Below are 22,069 nucleotides of genomic sequence, written 5' to 3'. Positions count from 1 at the left end.
TCCTTTGTTCCACAGCTGTAGTGGAGCATACATCTTTGTCCTTCTTAGAGTGAGGGATTAAACCCAGTTCGTTCCCCCTGTTTAGTCTAGTTGCCACAAACTGTTCCTGTTGATCTTCAAAGGCTTCTGGCAGAGTCGCTGGCAGCTTTTGTGCCCTGTCCTGCACCACTGGCTGCTGCTCCACCTCCCTAGGCATAGAAGTTTGTACCCATCAACAGCAGTGACACTAAGCACCCAAGACTAGATGGACTGATTAAAGCTTACAGCAAGGGCCAGAAATTCAGTAGGTCAATGATTGATGGTTACAGTATTCTAACAGCTAATACCGATTCAAAATCCCTTCTCCAAATTTTGCAGTAAAAGCATTTGATTATGGTTGTCACATATCAGAGTGAGTTGTATGCCAAACGAGAGGAGAGCACTGTCTGTTTCTCTGGGTTGGATTTGTGCGAAGTCCAACCTGGCTTAGATGTGTGATCCAAGGAAAGGATTCATGGCTATGACCTCTGAAAGGCACCTAAGCTGCGAGGAAGGATCAGAGTCCTGCCTTTCTTCAGCTGTTCCCACCAGCTGGCTTGGTATGTACCTACTCAGTATCCTGGGAAATTGACATAGCCGATTTAAGGAATGCATTCTTGGGATCTGTGTCTCACAATGTGTTTTATAAATAAACCAGGAGTGTAAACTAGGTGTTTGGATTCTACTAGATGACAAGGAATCTCTGAATTAGTCACTGTTCTTTTATCTGCTTTCCATCTGTACAGTGCAGCAGCCTTGCTCCTTCAGCTGTCAGTGACACGCTCTGAGAGAGCGGCTCCTGCCACAGCCATGTTGTAATGCTTGCTCAGAAAGGAGTGGTACAGTAAAGGGACCTACTCACACTGAGGAGGCAACTTGAGGTGCTGTCTTGTTTTCAACCCTTTTGATCTTCAGAGTGAGGTGCAATGGCCCATGGCTGATAAACTGCAGGAATGGAGGCCAACACAGGATTCACAGGGATATGTAATCTGTTGCAGACTCTTTCTAGGCCCTGCCTTCCTACTGTTTGTGTGCTGAGTCCTTTCAAATTTCACCTGGGGATTCAGTCTGAATCTGGGAGCTAGCACTGAAGATGCCGCAGGCAGGGTTGAATGCTAGCCACAGTCTCCAGTGCCGGCACTGCTGGGAGCAGGACTCCTCCAGTAGGAAGAGACACCTTGAAATAAATACCTGCAATGTGAGTCTGTGCTGCCCTGCCTGTCAGTGCCCGGAGAGGCAACTGATGCCTATTCTGGACTCTCAGGGACCACTGAGACAACCTGCCATGGTTTGCATAACTTGTAGGTCCTTCCTCCTGGGAAGGGTCCCCTTCCAAAGCAGAGTGGTCCTAAGTGCACTGGTATGCGTCTAGATCCAGCCCTGGGCCTTCTGTGCAATGTCTTGGTATAAAAGTACCTCCAGCAGCCTGTTTCCTTCAAACGCTTTGCAAGTGCCAAGTCAGGAAATGTTAGTTTTTTGGTGGAAAGAACACAGCTGCTTATTTTATTTTATTTGAATGACGGTGTGGATTTTAATTCAGCAAAGACATGAAATATGTTGGTAAATTGTGAGTGTGTGTAGGTGGGTGTGTTAGTGGGTGTAGGGAGCATATGAAGAAACTGCAGCACGAGAAAGCAACCAACAGAAGTGTTTTAAAAAGTATAAGACAAAGCAGACTCCTTCTCTTAGTAAGTTTTAACTCTCCTTTTGGCAATGGTTCACGCTACAACCTTTTTCTCTTGACCTCCTTGTTGGTAAGTTGTACTCAGGTCCCTGTATTTGCTTTCAATGTAATTCTGGTATTTATAGCTGCGGGAGCGAACGGGTCATGCAACAATGTTACCGGCAACACAGAATTAACGAAAAACTCGGTGTGCCATGCAGCAAGCTGTACGGTAAGGTCTTGTGCATGTTGACTGTACGTTCCCCTCACGTACAGTGGTGATCATTAGCATTAATCGCTGATCATAATTATCGTGCCCCGTGCTTGCACGACGTCAGAGCGAGCGCAGAACCCCGGGGACCGAAGGCGCCGCTGCAAAAAGCACCGCGGATGCCACCAAGTTCACGTCCCAGCCGCGCACGCTCGCCCTTGCCGCCCGGCTCGCGCCCCAGCCCCGCGCGCCGCCTGTCCCCCCAGCCCTGTCCCCAGCCCTGTCCCCTGCCCTGTCCCCAGCCCCGTCCCCCGGCGCGGCGCGGCCCGCAGCGCGCGGTGCAGTTGCGCGGCGGGAGCGGGCGGGGGCAGCATTGCCCGCGGAATGGCGGCGCGCGCGGGCCGCCGGCGGGCGGGAAGGGGCCGGGAGCGGGGCGGGCGGAGGGAGAATCCCCGCGTCTGCGGCGGGTCGCGCCCAGCTGCGGCTTCCGTGCGGCGTGCTCGGGGGCAGCGGCACCGCCCGGCTCTCTCGGGGGAGGCTGCGAGAGTTTACGAAGGAAAAAAAAAAAGAGAGAAACCTCCCCGCGGGCCGGCACCAGCACCCAGCGATCACTGTAGCGACAGTGACACCCCTGCCTGGGGACAGGCACAAGGGCTTTCACCAGGATTTTTAACTTGTGAGGTGCTTAACCGGTAAGATACTCACGGAAAACCTGGGGCCTTACACTGAACAACAGACGCAGACATTGGCTGCTCGGTACTCTGGAACCAGGCCGGGTAGAGAGTCAGAAAACCAGAACCGAACCAAACACAACACAATACGCTAGACTATTATTTCAGTTGGAAAGGACCTACAACGATCATCTAGTCCAACACCCTTACCGCTTCAGGGCTGGCCACAGCAGACAGTTGGGGCATTGCCCAAATGCCCTCGGTGCTGCCAGCATGGGGCACCCACCGCCTCTCCAGGCCGCCTGCCCCAGCACTGCGGCCACTGAGGAAATCGGCGCCTCCGAGCGACCGTGCTAGTGCTTTGCTCTTCGACAGCAAGCCTAGGTGGGGTGGCACTCTTCGTGCAGCCCCTCAACCGCCCCCCCCCCCCCCCCCCCCCCCCCAATATCATGAGCAAAAGAGACAAGGAATAATGAGAATTTTTCTAGCACCTTTTGCAGTAGATTGCCAGCACAGTTTATCTAGAAGGTCTGCTCCGGTAAACTTTGCAAATCTCCATTCAAGCTACCACATATTAAAACATTGCCTTCCCAAGAAACATTTTGTCAAAGGTGCTTACATGGCTAGGGAGCATAAATTTTACTCAGTCAAAATCCAAATTTTGTTCCCAGTCACTTCAGTGCTTTTTAAAAATGTATGTGGAGTGCTTGGACTTGGTAAAGGCAACAGATGATGTTTCACTACAGAGTCACGTTATTCAGATGCAGGTAACACCTGAGTAAAAGCATGGAAGGCTTGCTTACCTTACCTCGATCTATGTAACTTCACAGTTTGTATTTCCAGATACACCTGATGCCAGTGGGGCCAATTTTTTTTTTCTGTGTGCCATCTCACTTAGGCTTATGGTTCTCATCATGGGTTTTTAAGGTCCTTAGTTGTGACTGCAAAAGAAGAGCTCACATGGGGTTTTCCTTTTGTTGAACAGACACTGGACATTATAAATCAGTATCAGGGAGAGAAGGAAGAAAAGAAACTAAAAAAGGAGAAATAGGAACACAGATGGGGAAAGAAAGGGGAGAAAAGAGAAACACAGTGGTAGCAAAGGAGAAGTCTTCCAAAGACGAAAGGTGTACAGTGTGTGATGACAGATGAGAAAAAGCAGTTTTCTCAGTCCTCCTGCCCTACTTGCAGTTTTTAACCCCAGCTTCTGTATAAAAGCTTTTTTTTTAAATCTCAGTAGTATTAAACCCACTATTTTCTAGTTTTGAGGATACACCGAAACCCATGAAAACGCAAGAGAAGCCCCAAAGTCAAAGTATGCCTATGCTGCGTGCTGCTGTGTAGCGTAGAGACAAACAAATCCAGACACAGTCCAGACAGTTACCCTGCCCCTGTACAGGGTACACGAGCCTGGGCTATGCTCCAGGCTCCTGGGCCAGTCTGTACCTGCAAGAGCACCCCCATACCACCCTGAAGTCTCCTAATGTAGACCAGAAAGCAAGTGAAAAACTCTCAGTGTTGTATTTTAAAAAGTCTCTGTAAGCTACAGCTGACTCAGGACTCAAAATTATCCATCTTATCAATTAAAGAGCATTGGACACATTCTCCTTTTTGATGACGTGTAACACTTACAAGATACCTCACTGTAGACCTATCACTCCCTACAAGAGAATTTTCACAACAATCTAATCTAATCCATTACTGTTGTCTTAATTTTACAGGAGGAACAGGTCATAAATATATTACTTGCAACTATTGCAAAGTTCAATGATAACATCAGAATTCAAGAGTTCTTGTCTTTAAGGACTGTGCTTACATCTCTGAACTCTACACCAGAGAGGAGATTCTTTTTCTACTGAAAATAAGGTGTCTTAAAGTATCATAGAAAAAACCCACCTTTTAAATAGCACTTGGCATTCCAGCTAAACATTTTAAGAGATGTAAATTGCAACAAGTTCTGCAACAGAAAGGTTTCCATGGTCCAACACTTTCTGGTAATTTCAGAAAAAAAAGAATCTGAATAGAAAATCTGACCTTTTCAATAAGAAAATAAACATTTTGACCCAACTCCTTTTTTCTGGGGGAAAAAAACCCCAACCAACCATGACCAAAAAAATGCCCATTTAATCTTTTATTTGCATTCACATAGGAAATAAATATGAATTTGAAACCTTGATAGTTGTTGTAAAGTGGAATTGAGGGCCTTTGGCCAGCTCTTTTTCTCTCTTGAAATCATTTTTTGACACATATCAAAAAGTTTGGCCACCCTTGATATATGTACATATTAGAGTGTGCACTCAGTGTTTGAAATGTGGTGTACGAAATTGCTCACAGCACATTAAGAATGCTCAGCAATGTGCAATTTTAGGGTTGCACTTTATGCTGTAAGACACATTGTGCTGTTAGCAATCTTTTTTCTCTCACTAAGCACATATTATTTGAGTTTTCTAGTTGAGCATACACCTAAACGAATTTTTACTTTTTTAAAGAGGGCCATAAATTATCATCAAAGACTGGGGTCTCAAATCAGCTGTTATTTGAAGACTATCTGCTTCTTCTTAAAGTCCTATATCATCCTTACAGCAATATCCTTTATGGCAAAGCATGAATTCAGAGGATTTAAAGCTACAATCTCAATTAAAAAGGCATTGCATAGAAATGGCACATTGAAGGTAGCATGTGTGGTTTGTGGTTTTGGTTTTTTTTTTTTGTAAACAAAACTCTGTCTTTTCACAGGGTTTTTGTGTGACCTTTCTCTATTTCCTTAGTTTGTTTTCCTTTTCAAAGACTTTCAAAGATGACTGCTCGTCATCCACTTTTCCCAATAAAAAATAATGGTAGTTGCCTCCACTGTACTACACCCTGTCTTTCACTTCCTCTACATGGGGTTGATCCACCTGTCCCTTAAAAGGGGGAAAAAACAGCTTTGGGGAGCACCTGTCAGTTGCACAGGGATATGACTTTGCGTGTGTGTGTGTGAGAGAGAGAAACAGAAATCAAATAAAATCCAGAGCTGAAAAACTAATTCACTATATGCAGCACAGAATAAAAATCATGATGAAGTCCTGAGATAACTCACATAATGCTTTCAGGAATCAGAAAAATGACACTGTCAAAACACAACATTAGTTTTCAGAAGCCTCCAGGCAAAATTTTATTTATTTAAAGTTAGCTCCTCTTTTAATAACAAAAAATTGGCAGCATATTCTACATCAAAGAAAAAACTTTTCCTAATGTTTCCATTCTTCTTGTGAAGTACCAGAGCTGAAGTAGTGGAGCTGTCTTTCTCTAAATAATTACGTGAGTGGCAGGATCTCAACCTGAGAAAGCTTTTTGTCTGCACTGGGGACTGTTGTGTAAAGAGAATCACATTTGGCTTGCCTCATCTGAGCAGCAATATGAGATATTGTGACTTTTAGTATTTAAATAGTTAGTTTTAAACAAGATCCATCACAATGAAAGGCAAGTCCCGAATCAATGTCTTGGTACGCTGTAGTGCCTTGATGAACGAGGAGTACAATTGAGAAGCACATTTGTGGGCTACAGCCCTCCAGTCAAGACCTATTAGCCAGGTCCCTTGTGGCAGTGCCCAGGAGAAATGTCCCCTAACAGCAGGATGGCACACAGCTGGTGGCTCCTCTTGCATATTACCCTCATGTCAGGCATCCGCACCTTCGGATGCCAGACCAAAGCACACAGTAAGTAGTCAAATCATTTACCATTTTATACCTTGTTGAAAGGACGAGAGATGCATTCTAAAGTAAACTTCTGGATCTCTTTCCTGGAAACTCTTATTTATTCCTCTTTGTTCTTCATACGTTAATCTTTTACAGTTACAACTAGCAACAGTGAGAAGGCAGTCCAGGGTCCGTTCCTTCAAAGACATCCTATAAATACAGAATAAACCCCTCAGTTTCCTAGACCTATTTGCCTTTTTAGCTTGGCTCCCTCACCGGTTCCTAATGATACCACTCCTTTGGCACTGACTTCTTGTCTGTGTTTCTTTTCTATTATTTCATATCATTTAACACCTCCTGCTTTGAACCTTAACAGATCTGGCTCTGGAGCTGTGGAAATTTGGTTCAGTTACAAAAGGCTCTACATTTGCATGTATCTGGGTCTTGCTGCAGAACGGTTGGGTCTGTGTGGGAGTAGGACTGAACTTTGTTGCAACGAGATAACTCTTACATCAGAGAAATGTACTTCTTCCTTCTGGACCTCTGTTCTTCTATAAGCAACAAAATAAACTACTGTCAACGCAGCTACCAACAAAATCACAGGAATCGGAGAAGGTGAAGCAATGCTCGCGCAAACTTTCACCTCTAATGCAATGTCACAACTCCTATCTCAGGCAAACGATGTCTTTCTTTTAAAGTGGGGGTATGGCAATAATTTGATGTACCATAGATGTTATGGTTATAGAGTACTGTCAACAGCTGTCAGTAGTAGGAGCTGCAGAATGAGAATATAGGCTGTTGCCTGACGGAGCCCAGAAGGGAGTTTTCCCCCTCTATCATGGCAAAATCTAAAGTGGAACAAGTCTTCTCATGACTAACAAAGTAATAATGTTAGCTGCCTGGTGATGTGGCTTTGAGGTTGAAATCTCTCGGCGGTAACTGTGCTTCTGCCAAAGCAAATACCCCTGCTCAGGGGACTGCAGAGAGCGGAGGAGCTCTTCTGCCAGCAACACAACCGCAGAGACCTGCCTACATCCACACCTGCAGGGGAGGCCTCGTGGGTGTCCTAGCGATGGCCCAAGCACGTTTTATGCAATGGACTTGTAAAGCACTTTGGGATCATTGGGGATGAATCATGCTGTAAAACATATCATTAATGTTACTAGATGTATTACAGACTTCTCCTGTGATCTGAGACTGCTGCAGGCAGTGTGGTGAGAGAAAAGCTCTCCAGATTGTGCTCATGCAAATCGCTATCTGTGATCACATTCATTCTGGTTCCCACTACAACATTACTTTCACACTCTCGTGTGCTGCTCACTCAGTCTAAACTTTTTGTTATTCCAGGTTGTATGAGTACAACATAGCATCTCTTTGCCAACATCTTTAAAAGGGTGAGAACACATACAAATATGGAAATAGAGGCCCAAGAAAACTAATGGATACGCTTAAACTACCCAGGAAAGGGGTGGCATGATCCTAACCCATGCCTCCTGGCTTTGGTGTCCCCTAAGAGGTTAGTAGATAGGGACACCTGTAAATTTGTTCAGGGCATTTAGTTCAGCTTATCTTTTTGTTCTGAAATGTCTCTGAACTGGAGATCTGGATAATTTAGAGAAGAGCTGGAATCTCTGAAAGCTGGGAAAAGCAGAAGTGAGATCTGACCTATTTTGAGCACATCCTGTTTTTACTGTGGACAGTAAGTCTTGTCAACTGGATTAAATTATGCAAACAGTATTTAAAAGTGATTTAAGATTAAATAATAAAATCACAAATAGCAATATAATAGGAGGTGGAGAATGAGCAGACATATCCAAGAAATGGTTTTCAAACATTGCAAATGAAATGGAGAGTCAAGGCAATGACAGGGAGACTGCTTCCAGTGACATATCCTGTGAGAATTTCCTCAGACCAACCTCTCTATTTGGGAATACGGGGAAAAAGCAGACATTGCTCTAAAAAATGAGAAAAGCAGGAAACCACAGGCAAATTCTAGCCGTGAATTAATCCAACAGAAGTCAAAGCCAAGAGATTGTGAGCAGTGAGTCATCAGTAAAAGGGCACTTGCATGTAACATACGGGTTCAGTTCACAGGTACCCAGTCTGTTTTTTAAAATTAAAATTTAAAATATGTCAAAAATATTCAGTGTTCAGATGAAAGTTGAAAAAAAGAAGCTTTCAAGATCTCAAGTCTGTATTTTGAATGTTTGGCTAATACATCAACACAGGCTGGCTTGCCAAAAATATTAAAATACAACTAAAGAGATCATAAATTAGTAAATTGTCAAGTATTCTTAATATGTATTCCCAATGCCAGACATTTATAATAGTAAAAGGAGGTTACTTACATAATAAGTGCCAGTTAGTACTCAGAGAGCTCAGAACAGTTTTACTTTAAGAGGCAGAATAAACTAGGTTTGCTGCAGCAAACTCATCCTGAAAGAAGTAACAGAGATTTAACTTGGACACATGAAAAGTTTCTGTATTTTAGGATTTCAGTGTTCATTTAGAGAACTGTTATAGCATGCAGTACAAACCTTTTATTAAATCAATGCATTAATTTATTTGAAATAAAAGTTTTATTCAGTCACTGTATTTTGATTGACTAGAGTACTGCACATAGACAGGAGATAATGAACAGGATGTCCTTGAAGGAGAAGAGCTGCTTCAGATCACCTCTCTAATACTCAGGAGACATCCTGCTTCCAATGCCTGTCAGACTTCGGAAGTCTAAGAGGAAAGATGCACCCGTGCTATCTGGTGTAACAAATCAGCTCCCGAATCACCTAACTATAAAACTCACAGGGAAAAAAAATTAAATAATCTCTGCTTAAAATATCTCAATGTCATTTTAAAATCTATTTAGGAAGATCAGCTCTGGTGCCTTTATAGCAGCTTAGCCATGTGCATTGTAAGGACTCACTGGTACTGTAGCCATCACTGGGTTTTGAAATGAGTAAAATGCAAAGTTATTAAATCAGTTTTGGACTTACAGTCCTATTTGGCCAGTTCACTTTAACGTGCTTTCAAACAACTAAAGAAATTGACATACAGAGATTTTTAAAGGAGGCAGGAGACAACATTTTACTGTCACAGACAACTATAACAAGACAGATTTCTTTTGGAAAAAAAAAGAAGAAAAGATGTGCAAGCCATATTCTAACACTTGTTACAGCAAAGAAGTTAAAAATAAAACCTAAGGTTACATTTTTAAAGACATTTTCCCACCTATTACATAGCCTTTCTGTATTCTGAGTGCTGGAACCTAGATCAGCCAACTTTTCGTGTTGTAATATGCATACAAAACATTTTCCTGCAGGCTTAGTAAAAATCAGAGAAACAGAAGAATTTTTGTAATACAGAGAGTCCTCAAAACTGGTGTCTTAGCACAGATGTGAATTTACAGTCTTAAGATTAAAACCTGCTGGTTTTTTTCCCACTCAACAAAGATAATCGTGGGGGGAAAAAAACCTAAACCAAACCAAACAAACCCTGCATCTGTAAATTTTGAGTATTAGATGTCTTTCCATCTTTTCACTAAAACACCTGTATGTGTGTGTGCATGTGTGTGTGTGCGCCTATCTCCCCACCTCCCATCTTCAGCTAGCACTTCTGTTACAAAGAAAATGAAAAAGAGCTCTGTGAAACAACTTATTCACAGTAGGACCCAGTAATTATGATGAAAGTGTGACAGCATAAGGCAGATAAAATGGTGTTATGTTATTTTTTTCTATTATAAAAGTCTTAGGTCTCTATCTGGAGCAGCACTTTACTCACCTACCTTGCATATCAATGTTGAAGAAATTGCCTTGTTCATACTTAAAACACTGCAGACCCAGCTTATAGTTTTAGTTACTCACACCACGTAGAAGCTGCATGAAGCCTCTCAAGGAGAAAAAGTCAGCAAAGTATTCTTTAGCTATTCACAAAGTAAGCCCATTGAAGTTCAGGTTGTCTCAAAAAAGGAAAAGGTTTGCTTTCTGTTGCGACAAAAAAGAAGATCATACTTTTACAGACCAATGCATTGTGTTATCGTTTTTCAATGCACCTTTACTGGGGAAAAAGATAGTTTGAGTCACGAGTCTTGCAGGAAAACTTGCAGGAAAAGCTGGTTTCTTTAGGAGCAAAAATCCTGTCATGTTAAAATATGCAGCACAGTACAAAAGCCAAGATCAACATGTTTCGGTATCTTTTTTAAACTCCCTATGAAAAACATGACTGCCACAGGAGACAGTCAAACTATACCATCTCTTTGGCTTCAAATAGATGAAAAATTAAGCTTCATCCTCAGCTCTCTGAAAGTAGTCTCCTTCTCTTCTGTTTCAGTCCAGCTTGTGCGTCTGGTCTGTGGGCACTCCACACCGAGAGAAATAAAATACTTGTATTTCCAGGGAAAAGTAAGAAAATAATTTAGCCTTCTAAAACAGTGGAATTCAAACAAAACAGGCATATCCAAGTATTAACAAGTTCTTTTCTGGTCATAGGAAAGAACAAGGATCAAATACATTTAACATAAAAATGATACAGAACGTTAATGAACTACTGTATTGTTAACAGATTCTTCCGTTTTCTATTAAGAAATTTAATTTAATACCTCCATGTATTTATACACTGGTATATAAAAAGCTTTTTGCCTTCCACCTTCTAAAATATTTGAATAACTGTGGAAAGAGTGATTCTTATTAAAAAGTATGGCAGCTCTGCTGTATTACTTGATAAAATATTGAGGATTTAACATGTAACAGTTTCTGTTTTCAAGTAATCATCACCATAGTATGCTGGACATGCAAAGCATCTAACAGAGGAAGATCCTCTTACCTTTAGTCACTGGTTTTGTATCAGCTACTGCCAAGTGCATATTTGTGGGTAAGAAAATAAAACTGGAGTGCTAAGTCCACCTCATAGTAACCGTAACGTAAACATACTGCCATGCAGTTGACTTTTGTAGTGGTACCTCAGGTACACAGTGGTGTAAGAGAAAGACAGCTGGAGTGCTGGTCATGTAGCTATAGTGCACACACACTGGAAGAGAAGATATGAGAATATATAGATGGAGAACAGAGGCAAGGAAAAGGTTTGATACTCTTTCTTGAAGGTGTAACTTTATAGCCTTTGTCTGAAAATATTTCTCTACAGTGCCTTACTGCCTCAAGCAAAGTCCAAAAGGCGTTCTCTCCTATATTGATCTTATGAGTAAAATATCAGTTGCAATGAAATTGATAGGAGCAGGTGACACACAGCTGACTGTGGTTTGAGACTGTTTTAATGAAAGTAGTGCTAGAACTCATGTTGATTTTCTGGAGAAGACTCAAGTCTTCTGAAGGGGGAGATACTGGTATCTCTTTAATAAGAGCTGTCTACCAGATGTAAAGCACAAAGATACCCGCTACTGCCCCAGAAAGCAAGATGGCAGATCCTACAGTGTGGCCATCATCTCTATTGTTTGCTTTGGTAAAATGTGCATCCTGAATACCCCTGGAATAATTCTTTCCTGGTGCAAGATAAGGGTTAAAATCTGGCCACAAATAAAGTCTTCAGAAGTTGGAGAGAAGTCAGTAAATTCATAACAGAATTGAGAGGAATCAAGTCTTTAAAGCAGTATTGGAGCTAATACTCCGGTTTCATCTTCATCCAAAAGATCTGAAGTTATAATCAGTTTATTGTAACCAGGCCTAAATATATCAAACAAAAGAACAACTGTAATCAGAGCAAATGACATCTCCCAAAGACTACCTGCTACTACCAGAACAGAACTAAAAATAAGTGAGAAAAAAGCACAATAATTTGTAGAGAAACCTTTATTGTTCATACAAAGCAGGCACTGTCACATATCGTGAGGCATCATTAAAAAGCTAAATATGACTTTGCTTAAATCAAACAATATAGCTTAATGAAAGTATCTAACACAGTTATGATCAACTCTTTTCTTTGTTCTCTCCTGGATTGAATGTGTGTTTTGGTATCAGCTCATCTCTTTTAAATTACTAGCTTAGCCAGCACGATATATGAATAACTTCCTTGCCAGGTAAATCCACCACAGGTACTAAAATCAGAGCTGGTTTCTTCTTGTCCAAATATTTTTCAAGATGTTCTTGCAGTCCTAAAATAGAAACAAAACAATTAATGAATCCTTTCGGTCTCATTTTCTATTTTGTGTTATCTCTTAGAAATGATTTCTAAATACATTTTTGAAAGTTATTGTGGAGTGGCAAGCAACAAAAGGAAGTGAAATGCAACTCTGAAGTTTTCACTTTATATAGAAGGAAAAATCATCATCTCCCACCTCCTTGTTGACTAATTTGAGATTAACGTTACACGTTGCCTAAGGCCATAATTCAGCAACACAGTTAAAAGCATGTTTCTCAACCTTGAGTGAGTGAGTGAGTGGTCTGCTGGTTACAGACACAGCAACCTGAAACTAAGTGCAGGTAGTAAAAATAACTAAAGGCTAGTTGAAATTCAGTTCTTTGTCATACTTGATATTGGGATGATCAGCACGTAGTTGTCTGTAAACGAAATTCTGTTCTCAAGTCCCACTGTGGTGCATCAATCTACTAGAAGTTAAAAGGAGCCATTTTTTAAAACATTATGAACATGATTTCCATTTGAAATCAGTAGAAGTATGCCATGCTGAAGATACAATGGAGGAAGTACAGGGATGGCAACATATACGACTGAATATTTAGAATTATAGAGAGATTCAAACTGCTAAGAATACAGAATCTAGCTATAAAGAGCTTTAAAGAGACTGGTATGTGTGGCAGAAGTTTGTAAATTTCAAGTCCTTTACGGGAACAGAATTAATAATAGAGAAAGAAGATCTAGTTAGTAGAATATGGAAGAAAACTACAGAATGGAAAATTTAAACCTCAGTATCAAGACATTTTTGGTCATGTTGCAGGGAATGGACATGCTAGAAATCCAGCCACACAGAACCCTTAAAGAAGACTGCTGAAAGCTCTCCAAATGACCCTACAAAAGACAGTTTCCTAATGGTAAGGTATGGTCTGCATAGGTTTTGGTTTCATTAAGTTATTTCTGTCTGCAGCTTCTATGATTATGGCAATTCTTTATAACACTAAGCAATCTTGGTTGGAGAGAGTGTAAAGAGGGCAGAACTTGAAGACTGTCAGAGGGTTTTTTTTGGCATCACTGCCTGTGAAACTGTGAATAGGCAGTTCAGTCAAAGTGTTACCTTATCCAGGATAAAACAGGAATTCTGCAATTGTATTCACTGAAGCCAAAAATCTTCTGTCTTGTTACCTGGCAGCAGTAGCACAAAGTAATGTAATACAGGCTCTGCTACCTACAAAATATTGCAAAGACAGTACCAGTCCTTCAAGTTCTGCTGACTTCCTTTCGTATTGGTATCATTGACACTAGAGGTGAAAACAGGCAAGGGTGATCCAAAGATCAACAGTCAGTGGAAAGGTCAGAGGACTTGACATTGTGTGTAAAAAGGTAGTCAGGTTATGTATTGCAGATACTCATCAGTAAGTGACCCAGTAATTAAGCATCAGCTAACATTTTCATTCTCAGCATTGACTTCAGAAAACTTTATAGCTATGCTGGCTCACAGGGCATTAAGCAGAAGTGGGTGAAGGCAAGCCACTTCAAGAATCACCGATTCTACCCGATTAAAATTACATTTCCCTTTTTCCTCAATTAAAATTGAGAAAATATAATTTTAGTCTTTAACTTTTTTCACAGGCCTAAAAGCTGTGAAACAGTGCTAAGAGCTACCGTAACAAAATCAGCTATTAATTTCAAAGGGAGAATTTGAAAGTGAGGTTAACTGGAAATATAACTCCATTCCTCTGTTTTTTTGAGGTGGCCAAAATAGCCATAAACATTTACTTTTGAACCTGCCCTAGAGGACCTGGTTGCCAGCCAGAAAGAGCAACCTTTCCAAAAGACCACCACCTTTTCTACTGCAAATGCAAACTGCTGCAGCAAAGCCTACACGTATAATTGAAATGTGGATGAAAATCTGGGACATATGCCTCTAAATGTTTTATCATACTTATAAATCAAATAGTTTCATATGAAAGCATTCTACCTTAGACATGCATCTTTATATATTAAAAAATTGTGGATAAAAGTCTGCTTATGGAAATTTCCTCTGGAAAGAGGAGGCTGGGTCTTCTAAAACAGCAAAATTGTACTCTAAGGTCCCACAGAAGACAATACACAATTAGTAAATTTGTGGTGGCCTAGGTAATCATAGCTGACACAATCCAAAATTTGACAGCTGTATATTTTACCTGCTATAATAAATTACTCTAAATCCTCCAATGCTAACTGTATATTTTTAATGATGTGACACTAATAAATCAAAATCTATATTTTTTTACTTATGTAAATTATGCTTTTAGATAAATAAGAGCCTCAGTCATGAGCTATACATGATTGATGTCGATCTTGGAGTTACTTATTCTGTCCTGATACAGAACATTTATTAAAGTACAAACAAAACCAGCTGATGAGCAAGCAGCAAACAACTGATGTGTATTCTGCATGTTTTCATTTCCTGTGACGGTTCCCATTAATTATTATTACTACAAGAAATTTGCTGAAAGCAGGCAAGCTTCATCCTGTAAGATGTATCCCACTGAATCCCAACTGATCGGCAGAAGTTCTGGGCACAGGTTCCATACAGAGTTTCTTTCTGCACCACTATGGCGTTTTTTTACTGACCTGGGTACAGCTGAGGGATATGGACATAGCCAAAACTTAAAATGAACAACAAGAATTCCAAGTCTTTCTCACCAGAAGTTCTGGCATTACAATCTGTTTCTGCCATTCCTCTGTAGGGACATGATACTGAGATCCAATAATTTGATGATCTCTCACACTGACTTTGCAGCCCTTCCATATAACATGGCACAACCTAACACCGTAAGCTATTGTTTTTAAAGGTGCTTTTCACATTAAGTAGAGAAAACAGTGCCCTGGGAGCCCCTCAAGGGCCATTCCAAAACATTAGGAAGACGATTTTTACATCTGTGCTGTCATTGGCTTCAGCAGGATTTAGGCAGTATGAGGTGAGGCCACAGAATCTACTTATGTTTCCAAAATCAGTTCCCCATTATTGCTGGGGTACTCTTGCTTCACTGGATATTTGCAGGGGAGGAGTAATCTAATAGTTTATATTGAAAAGGAAAATAGTAACAAAAAGGATGATCATATTTAGCTCAGCACATAAAAAAATCACTTTCATATTACAACTACTATCTTTCCTTCACTTTTTAACCAAAAGATATTGTTACATTGCTTAGAGCAGGTTTTTAAATCCCTGAGCTAATAAAGCTCCATTGCTTCAGCTGCAGAGATCTGACATGCAGCATGTACTTTGAAAAGATGCGTCACAGGGGATCAGGTTCCTAACAGTTGACTAAGAGTTCCAGTCCCAAAAGATGTGCCCCTGGTGTGCAGAACACTTAACCCTTCGACCAGTACCAACATGACTATTCACAAATTATTGATGTCCCTAAATCCCTGGCAGATTGCAGACAGATCTTGTCTCCCTTGAAGCCAAAGCATATGGTCACTAATGAGATGGATTAAAAAATACATATACACATTCAGGGCTTTGCCACATGAATGTAAAGCCACAGAAATGGTAGAAGGTGACTGAACTGGACTGAACACTGTTAAATACATGATTAGCCTCTTGTTATGGATCACTTCCATTGATCTATATACAGTTTCACAGCATAGTTTAATTAAAGCTGTCTGGAACAAGCTTCTGTCTTAAATGATCAGGCAGTGCAATGAAAAGGTGAAACACGAGGAACTGGAGACCCCCTCCCTTTCTTAAACATCCAGCTGACTGTCTCTGTGGTTTACAACCACAGCAAGGAAGGAAAACATGCTTTAAAAAAATTGCCAGTTTTTACAATTCAGGTTTTTTCCCCACACTTTTACTTCAGATAATATAAAATGATGCAGTGGGATATAAGATTTTAAAATGAAACCTGTACAATTTGCTTGCTTCATTTTAATTAATACCTTTTTGTGCAAAATAAAAATGAGCCCAGCAAAGAAAAATATACTGTTGGAATACAAAAGTGAGTCCCTTTGCAAATATGATTTTGTGCTGATTTTTTGCTGCAGCTGTGAATATTTTAAATGACAATAACGTGGACATTTTGCATAATTCAGTACTTGGCTTTTCACATGGTACCTCATAATTTTCTTCAGTATTCTCGATCACGTTATTTCACGTTGGTCATATGGGTCATTTCCCTGTTAAGGGACAGGGTTTTCAAAACCACTCTGCCCACAGCAAAAATGGAAGCAACACCTTGTAAATGATTGTGTTTCCACTTTCAAAACATATCAGCTAATCTTCAAAAATACTAAGAGCCTACCAGTTCCAGGGAAAAGTGGCCAAAGATTTGTCTTTGTGGCCAAAGAAAAGTGGCCAAGATTAGTCAATGTTTTTATAAATTTATTCAAAAATTACAGAAATTTGAAATAAGTCTTAATTTTTTTTTTCCAAGTGGGAAATATTCATATCCACAAAAGGAGTGAAATGAACAATAACTAAACTTAGGAGAATGGAAATGGATCTTGCTTTGGAGGCCAACCACTCCTGATTATTTATCCTGGTTATTACGCTGATTTCCCTTGGTCCTGGTTTTGAGTGAGTTCTAGTCTGTCTTTGCCTTATTTATCCTGACTTATTTATAATGTCAGGATAGTGACGATTTGCATACTTCTAATGATGATCAGGGTGTAACTGAGTTTTGTTAAGGACTGGTAACAAGGGGAGTTTGGTGGCACCTTTTGGCAGATCACATTAAGCACAGCTTTAGAGATGATATAAGCTCCTTCATGCAATACTGATGATGCACTTCAATCATTCTGGCCTGGGATATTTATCTGAATATGAGTTAAGCAGCTGCTTTGAATTGCAGAAGTCTGTTGCCATGATATATGAGACAAATGGCCAATATGAATTTGGATAAGGCTGTGAAACTGCTTTAAACCTGTGATTACTTAAACCAGTTTTTGAAACTATGACAATAAAGGAATTTGTGTTCTTTGCTATATAACTTTGAAAATCCAGTCTGTGTTGTGAAGACTTCTTAAGCTGTGTCTAGATTTCTCTCCCTTCTTTCTAAGTCAACAACTGATGAATGAGCTTTCTTGTTGAATGGTAAATACATAATAATATTTGTTTAAAAAAATTTAAAAAGTAACTGGCATGACTTAAACTTAACACCCCTCCCTCACACACACACACACACACACACACCCACCCCCCAATTTACTGTTTCAGGCCTATTTCTAAAGTATACATAACCACCCTTCCCCCCAAAAAAACAATAACAAAAAAAAGAAATTACAGAAGGAGTTACAGTTGCATTTGGAACTCAGGTCTCTACAAACACGTGCCTGGTCAGATACCAAAGCAGCCACTGAAATCTGCATGTCTGTATTTTCAAACAATTATGCCATAAAAATGTATCTCCTAGGTTTTTGTCGCATTTCATTTCAGTTTGTCTTGCACTTATGGACCCATCTATACTGAAGGGCTTCCTGCTTTTCACACCAGATTAGTTTAATTGTAACAATGAAAAAGTCTTTTTCAAGTAATCACATACCAGATTAAAATACAGCCTGGACCAGAACCACTAAAGCCAAAGTTAGCCATCCTCTTTCGGCTCATCCCTAACACCAAAGAACCATTTCAGATGATTGCAACCTCTTCTGTGAAGGACATGTTTGTTAGAATCCAAACTGATAGGACACTGACATTTTGGTCATAAAATACTGTGAGTTGTAGGCACTGATAGGTACAAAACAGGGTAACACTTCATCCAGCTAATCATTCACCGAATGAAATCATAGAATCATAGAGCATCCTGGGTTGGAAGGGACTTTTGAAGGTCATTTAGTCCAACATCACCTGCAATGAGCAGGGACATCTTCAAGTAGATCAGGTTGCTCAGAGCCCCGTCCAACCTGACCCTGAATGTTTCCAGGGAGGGGGCATCTACCACCTCTCTGGGCAAACGGCTTCAGTGTTTCACCATCCCCATAGTAAAAAATATCTTCTGTATATCTAGTCTGCATCTACCCTCTTTTAGCTTAAAACCTTTACATCTTGTTGTATCACTACAGGTCCTATGAAAAAGTCTGTCCCCATCTTTCTTATAAGCACTTTATTAAGTATTGAAAGGCTGCAATAAGGTCTCCCCGGAGCCTTTTCTTCTCCAGGCTGAACAACCCCAACTCTCTCAGCCTGCCTTCACAGCAGAGGTGCTCCAGCCCTCTGCGCATCTTTGTGGCCCTCCTCCGGACTCACTCCAGCAGGTCCATGTCTTTCTTGTACTGAGATAAAAATCTGCTATAATGAGAAGACTATGTTTTTTTAATATTTTACTGCTAGTCCTGTTTGTGCAGTGGATCCTTGTCCCTTTAGAATCTATCCTGAACCTGAAAAAACAGTGCTAGCAATGTTTTTATGGAGGCTATGGTGAAAACATAACGAAGGTCACTGTAGGTTTGGATAAGTACCCACAGGAGTTGGAGCAACTCTTTCTACAGCTGAGCAGAGGAAGAGGAAAATGAGCTGTGTTTCCGTGTGCCTTACTGACAACTCCTGCCCTCAGAATCAGTGAGGAGAAGTTGTGTGTGCACAAGCTAGCAGCCGTGGACCTTACTGTTCATGGGAGATACAAGAAAGATGAATGACAGGCTTATCTTAATCCAAACTATCAGTGAGGATGCCTGAGCTCTGCACCACCAGCAGCCAGAGGAGAGGGATAGCTGGCCTCAAACAACCAGCTCTGAAGGAACCCAATAGTTGCCTCTTCCCCTCCCAGCCTCACCAACCTCTCTGCTGTTCCTCTGCTTCGATGGGAGGGTGTGGGAAGGAAGGAGGGCCCACTCATCATTAGGAAAGGCATTAACATTTATAGGACCCTCACTTTTCTAGAGCTGAGTCACTTGGCTGAGTAACTATGGAAGTTTTTTTAGACTGCAGCTAATGCATTTTTTTAGCATCTGAAAGAAAATGAGTAGACAAAACAGTTATTTTTAGTGCTGGTTTGATTGTGGGCCTGTCAGCCTTGGCAATGTGTCTCTTTTATCAAGCTGCCACGATACCTTGTTTTGTTTTCAGAGCAAAGTTTGATTAAAGACCAATTTCAGAAAAGTTACTCACTGTGGGCGTTAATTAGAGCTTTCTGGACTCTGCGGGGTTTAGCTTATGATCCGTTTCACTTACTAAACCCTGTAATTCAAGTTACACGAAGATGGGAATGAACCAACCCCTTTCTATTCTTCTAAAGGCTTCTGTTTAACTCAGTCATGAAAGAACCTCTCTCCTTTCCTTTGCTAATATGGAATTCTAATTTCAGCCTTTTCTAAACAAAATTAAAATACTACTTCACATCTATAAAGACTTTTCAAACTAATGAACTGAGACACATCCAGAGAGCTTCAGAACAGAGTACGCAAAATTTAGGAAGCCTTTGCTTCTAAATAATGTTTTCAGTGATGCCCAAGTTACTGCATATCTTAGGAAAAACAGGTAAACATCTATTTCCCTTCCTCTCATTTTCCTGGGAGTATTGTCATTCTATAAGAGAAGGTCCCTGGCATTCCCCTCCTTCCCTCTTTATTTGCAGACAAGAAAAGCCTTTTGCTTTTCTGCAAGTGAAAAGCCAGCTACTAGCTCAAAAATCTTAAAAAGGTGGTTGATGAAAAAAGACTTAGGAGTACTTGCAGGTAATAAGCAGCAGATTGAAGTGGAATTTATAACACGATATAGCTAAAATTACAAACTATGTAGTAAAACGACTGAAATGAAAATGTCATTGGGGTACATGCAAATAAAAGCAGACAAAAAACACAGCCCAAAACAAAACCTGACTCAGCTACATTGGATATTTGAAACTAGACTAGATAGAACATGAAACTACATACTAAAGAGAAGAAACCTGTGAAGAAGATGACCTAAACCAGTCTATCCCTTTTTTCCAGTGGACACCCTGCACAGGAGAACTGAGACTGGATGAGGTGAGGTATTGAAGCAGAGTTCATGGATGCTACCATCTTAAAACATCCTCTCCCAAGTATACCTTCTCTCCTGACCCTCCTCCAAAATTCTGAAACCTGAACTTCAGCTTAGTTTGAAGGCTAGTATGGACTCTTCCCAAAGCTTTACAGTGTGACAGATGCACCAGGAGTGCTGAGGAGGTAAGCAAATCAGGCAACTGTAATCATCAGATGAGGTTTTATACCAATATGTATAACAATTACAATTTCAATCTCAATGCCATCCCTAAGACAATTACACGTCATCTACCTCTCTCGGGATATACAGAAGTTACCTCGCAAAGTACACACAGCACCAGTCGAATTAGGTATGTTATCAAGTGCATCAACGGCAAGTTGCACAAAGAAATGTGACTCTAAAAGATAAACAAGTGTTGCTGAGCTCCTCTGCATATTAGTTATGGCTGTTTCTCAGTAGAAAGAATTAAGATTTAGCTTCCACAATAATTCTATCAAGCTGCCGGCTATAGCTTAGAAAACAGCAGAGCATGAAAACTCATTGCTTTGTGTTTTCCAGTGTTCTGTTTTTAGCTGTGTCCTATATAGAGATTGAGAATCAGCCTATACAAGGTTATAAATGTGCCCCTTTGTTTAAAATGTCATTAACCTTCTGCACTAAATAAAGAAACACTTAAGCATGCCCTTCCAGTACTCACAGTGAGGTCTAAATATAATTTCAAAGAGAACGGAGGACTGAACTTTCCGAGTATAATCACTCAGGGAAGAACTTGTGCTTTTTCTAAAACCATGACAGAGTGCAAAGATCACGAGCCTGTTTTCCCTGTGTGTTATATTTCAACCCTGTAATGACCCAATCTCTTTATGGGGTGGATGGTTATTGAACTTGTATGCCAGCTGTGTTCAGGATCTCTGGGGAGGATGGGCTGTAATGACACCAAGCAGGGATGAGTTATGAATGGAAATAGATTATTACAAACATATGAAACAGTAAGGACCCATTTTTCAAAAGGCATCTAAGAATGCACTTCACATTTTTTCTCGTATGGTCATCTGAATGTGCCTACATGGACAGATAAAACTGCAGGATTCACTAGAGACTCACACACGCATTTTTTGTTGTATGCAAAATCAGATAAATGTGCACTTTCCCCCACCCCCCAGATTAATTGAAAACTTGGTGTGAAAATGATCAACTGCAACAGCACCTGTGCAGTAATTATGGAACTTGCTTTTTCACCTTTAGGTCACATTACAGCTGCTGACTCTTGGCCCACAGTCCAAGAGCACAAGATGGCGCAGATTTGCAAGCTGCAGGACAGTTGGTCGCTGTGCCCTCCAGGTAGGGTTGGGGACACTGGTGGGGCAATGTGTGTGGGAAGCTCGGCTGTGCCTGCTGGTAATTCAAGAACTTTTATCTCTGGGGCCTGTCAATCTGGCACCCTTCACAAGTGTTAAATTCACTTAAGTATATTTTTAAAGAAGCTGTCATGAGACATACTGAAGCAAATATGTCCTTCAGTGGTTACACATGGACTCGGTTGTAACAATGTTTGTTAAGTGCTTTGACATCCCCAAATGATGTTTGGTACAGCTTCCACATTTGTTCGTTTATTCAAGTCTGCTAAACTGTCTCCAAAACCAATGGGTTTAAGAAATATCTTACTGGACACAGTGCATCAGAAATGCCTGACTGAAGAGATATTTATAAAACTAGTGGACACCACGTACATCTGCTGGTGGGAGAATTTAGTCTACAAAAACCAGAAAAGGTTTCTAAAAGATTTTGTGGTAAGCA

The 22,069-nt window shown here is 40.6% G+C and overlaps 1 protein-coding gene across 4 annotated transcripts in view; it reads right to left on the bottom strand.

Annotated features, from left to right (window-relative positions):
* Positions 1–12,020: 12,020 nt before the first annotated feature.
* The window catches only part of DPH6 (diphthamine biosynthesis 6), a 210,120-nt gene continuing 200,071 nt past the window's right edge, over positions 12,021–22,069 (bottom strand). For all 4 annotated transcript variants that reach the window (XM_037395503.1, XM_037395504.1, XM_037395505.1 and 1 more), the window contains one exon: positions 12,021–12,340. In XM_037395503.1, the coding sequence (XP_037251400.1) occupies positions 12,225–12,340 (116 nt within the window). In that variant the 3' untranslated portion in view covers positions 12,021–12,224. The remainder of the gene's footprint in view (positions 12,341–22,069) is intronic.

Source organism: Falco rusticolus, chromosome 7 (genome assembly GCF_015220075.1).
Source record: "Falco rusticolus isolate bFalRus1 chromosome 7, bFalRus1.pri, whole genome shotgun sequence".
In the NCBI taxonomy this organism is placed as follows: Eukaryota; Metazoa; Chordata; class Aves; order Falconiformes; family Falconidae; genus Falco; species Falco rusticolus.
Note: the sequence above shows the minus strand (reverse complement) of the source record. Positions and strands in the feature narration are given on the sequence as shown.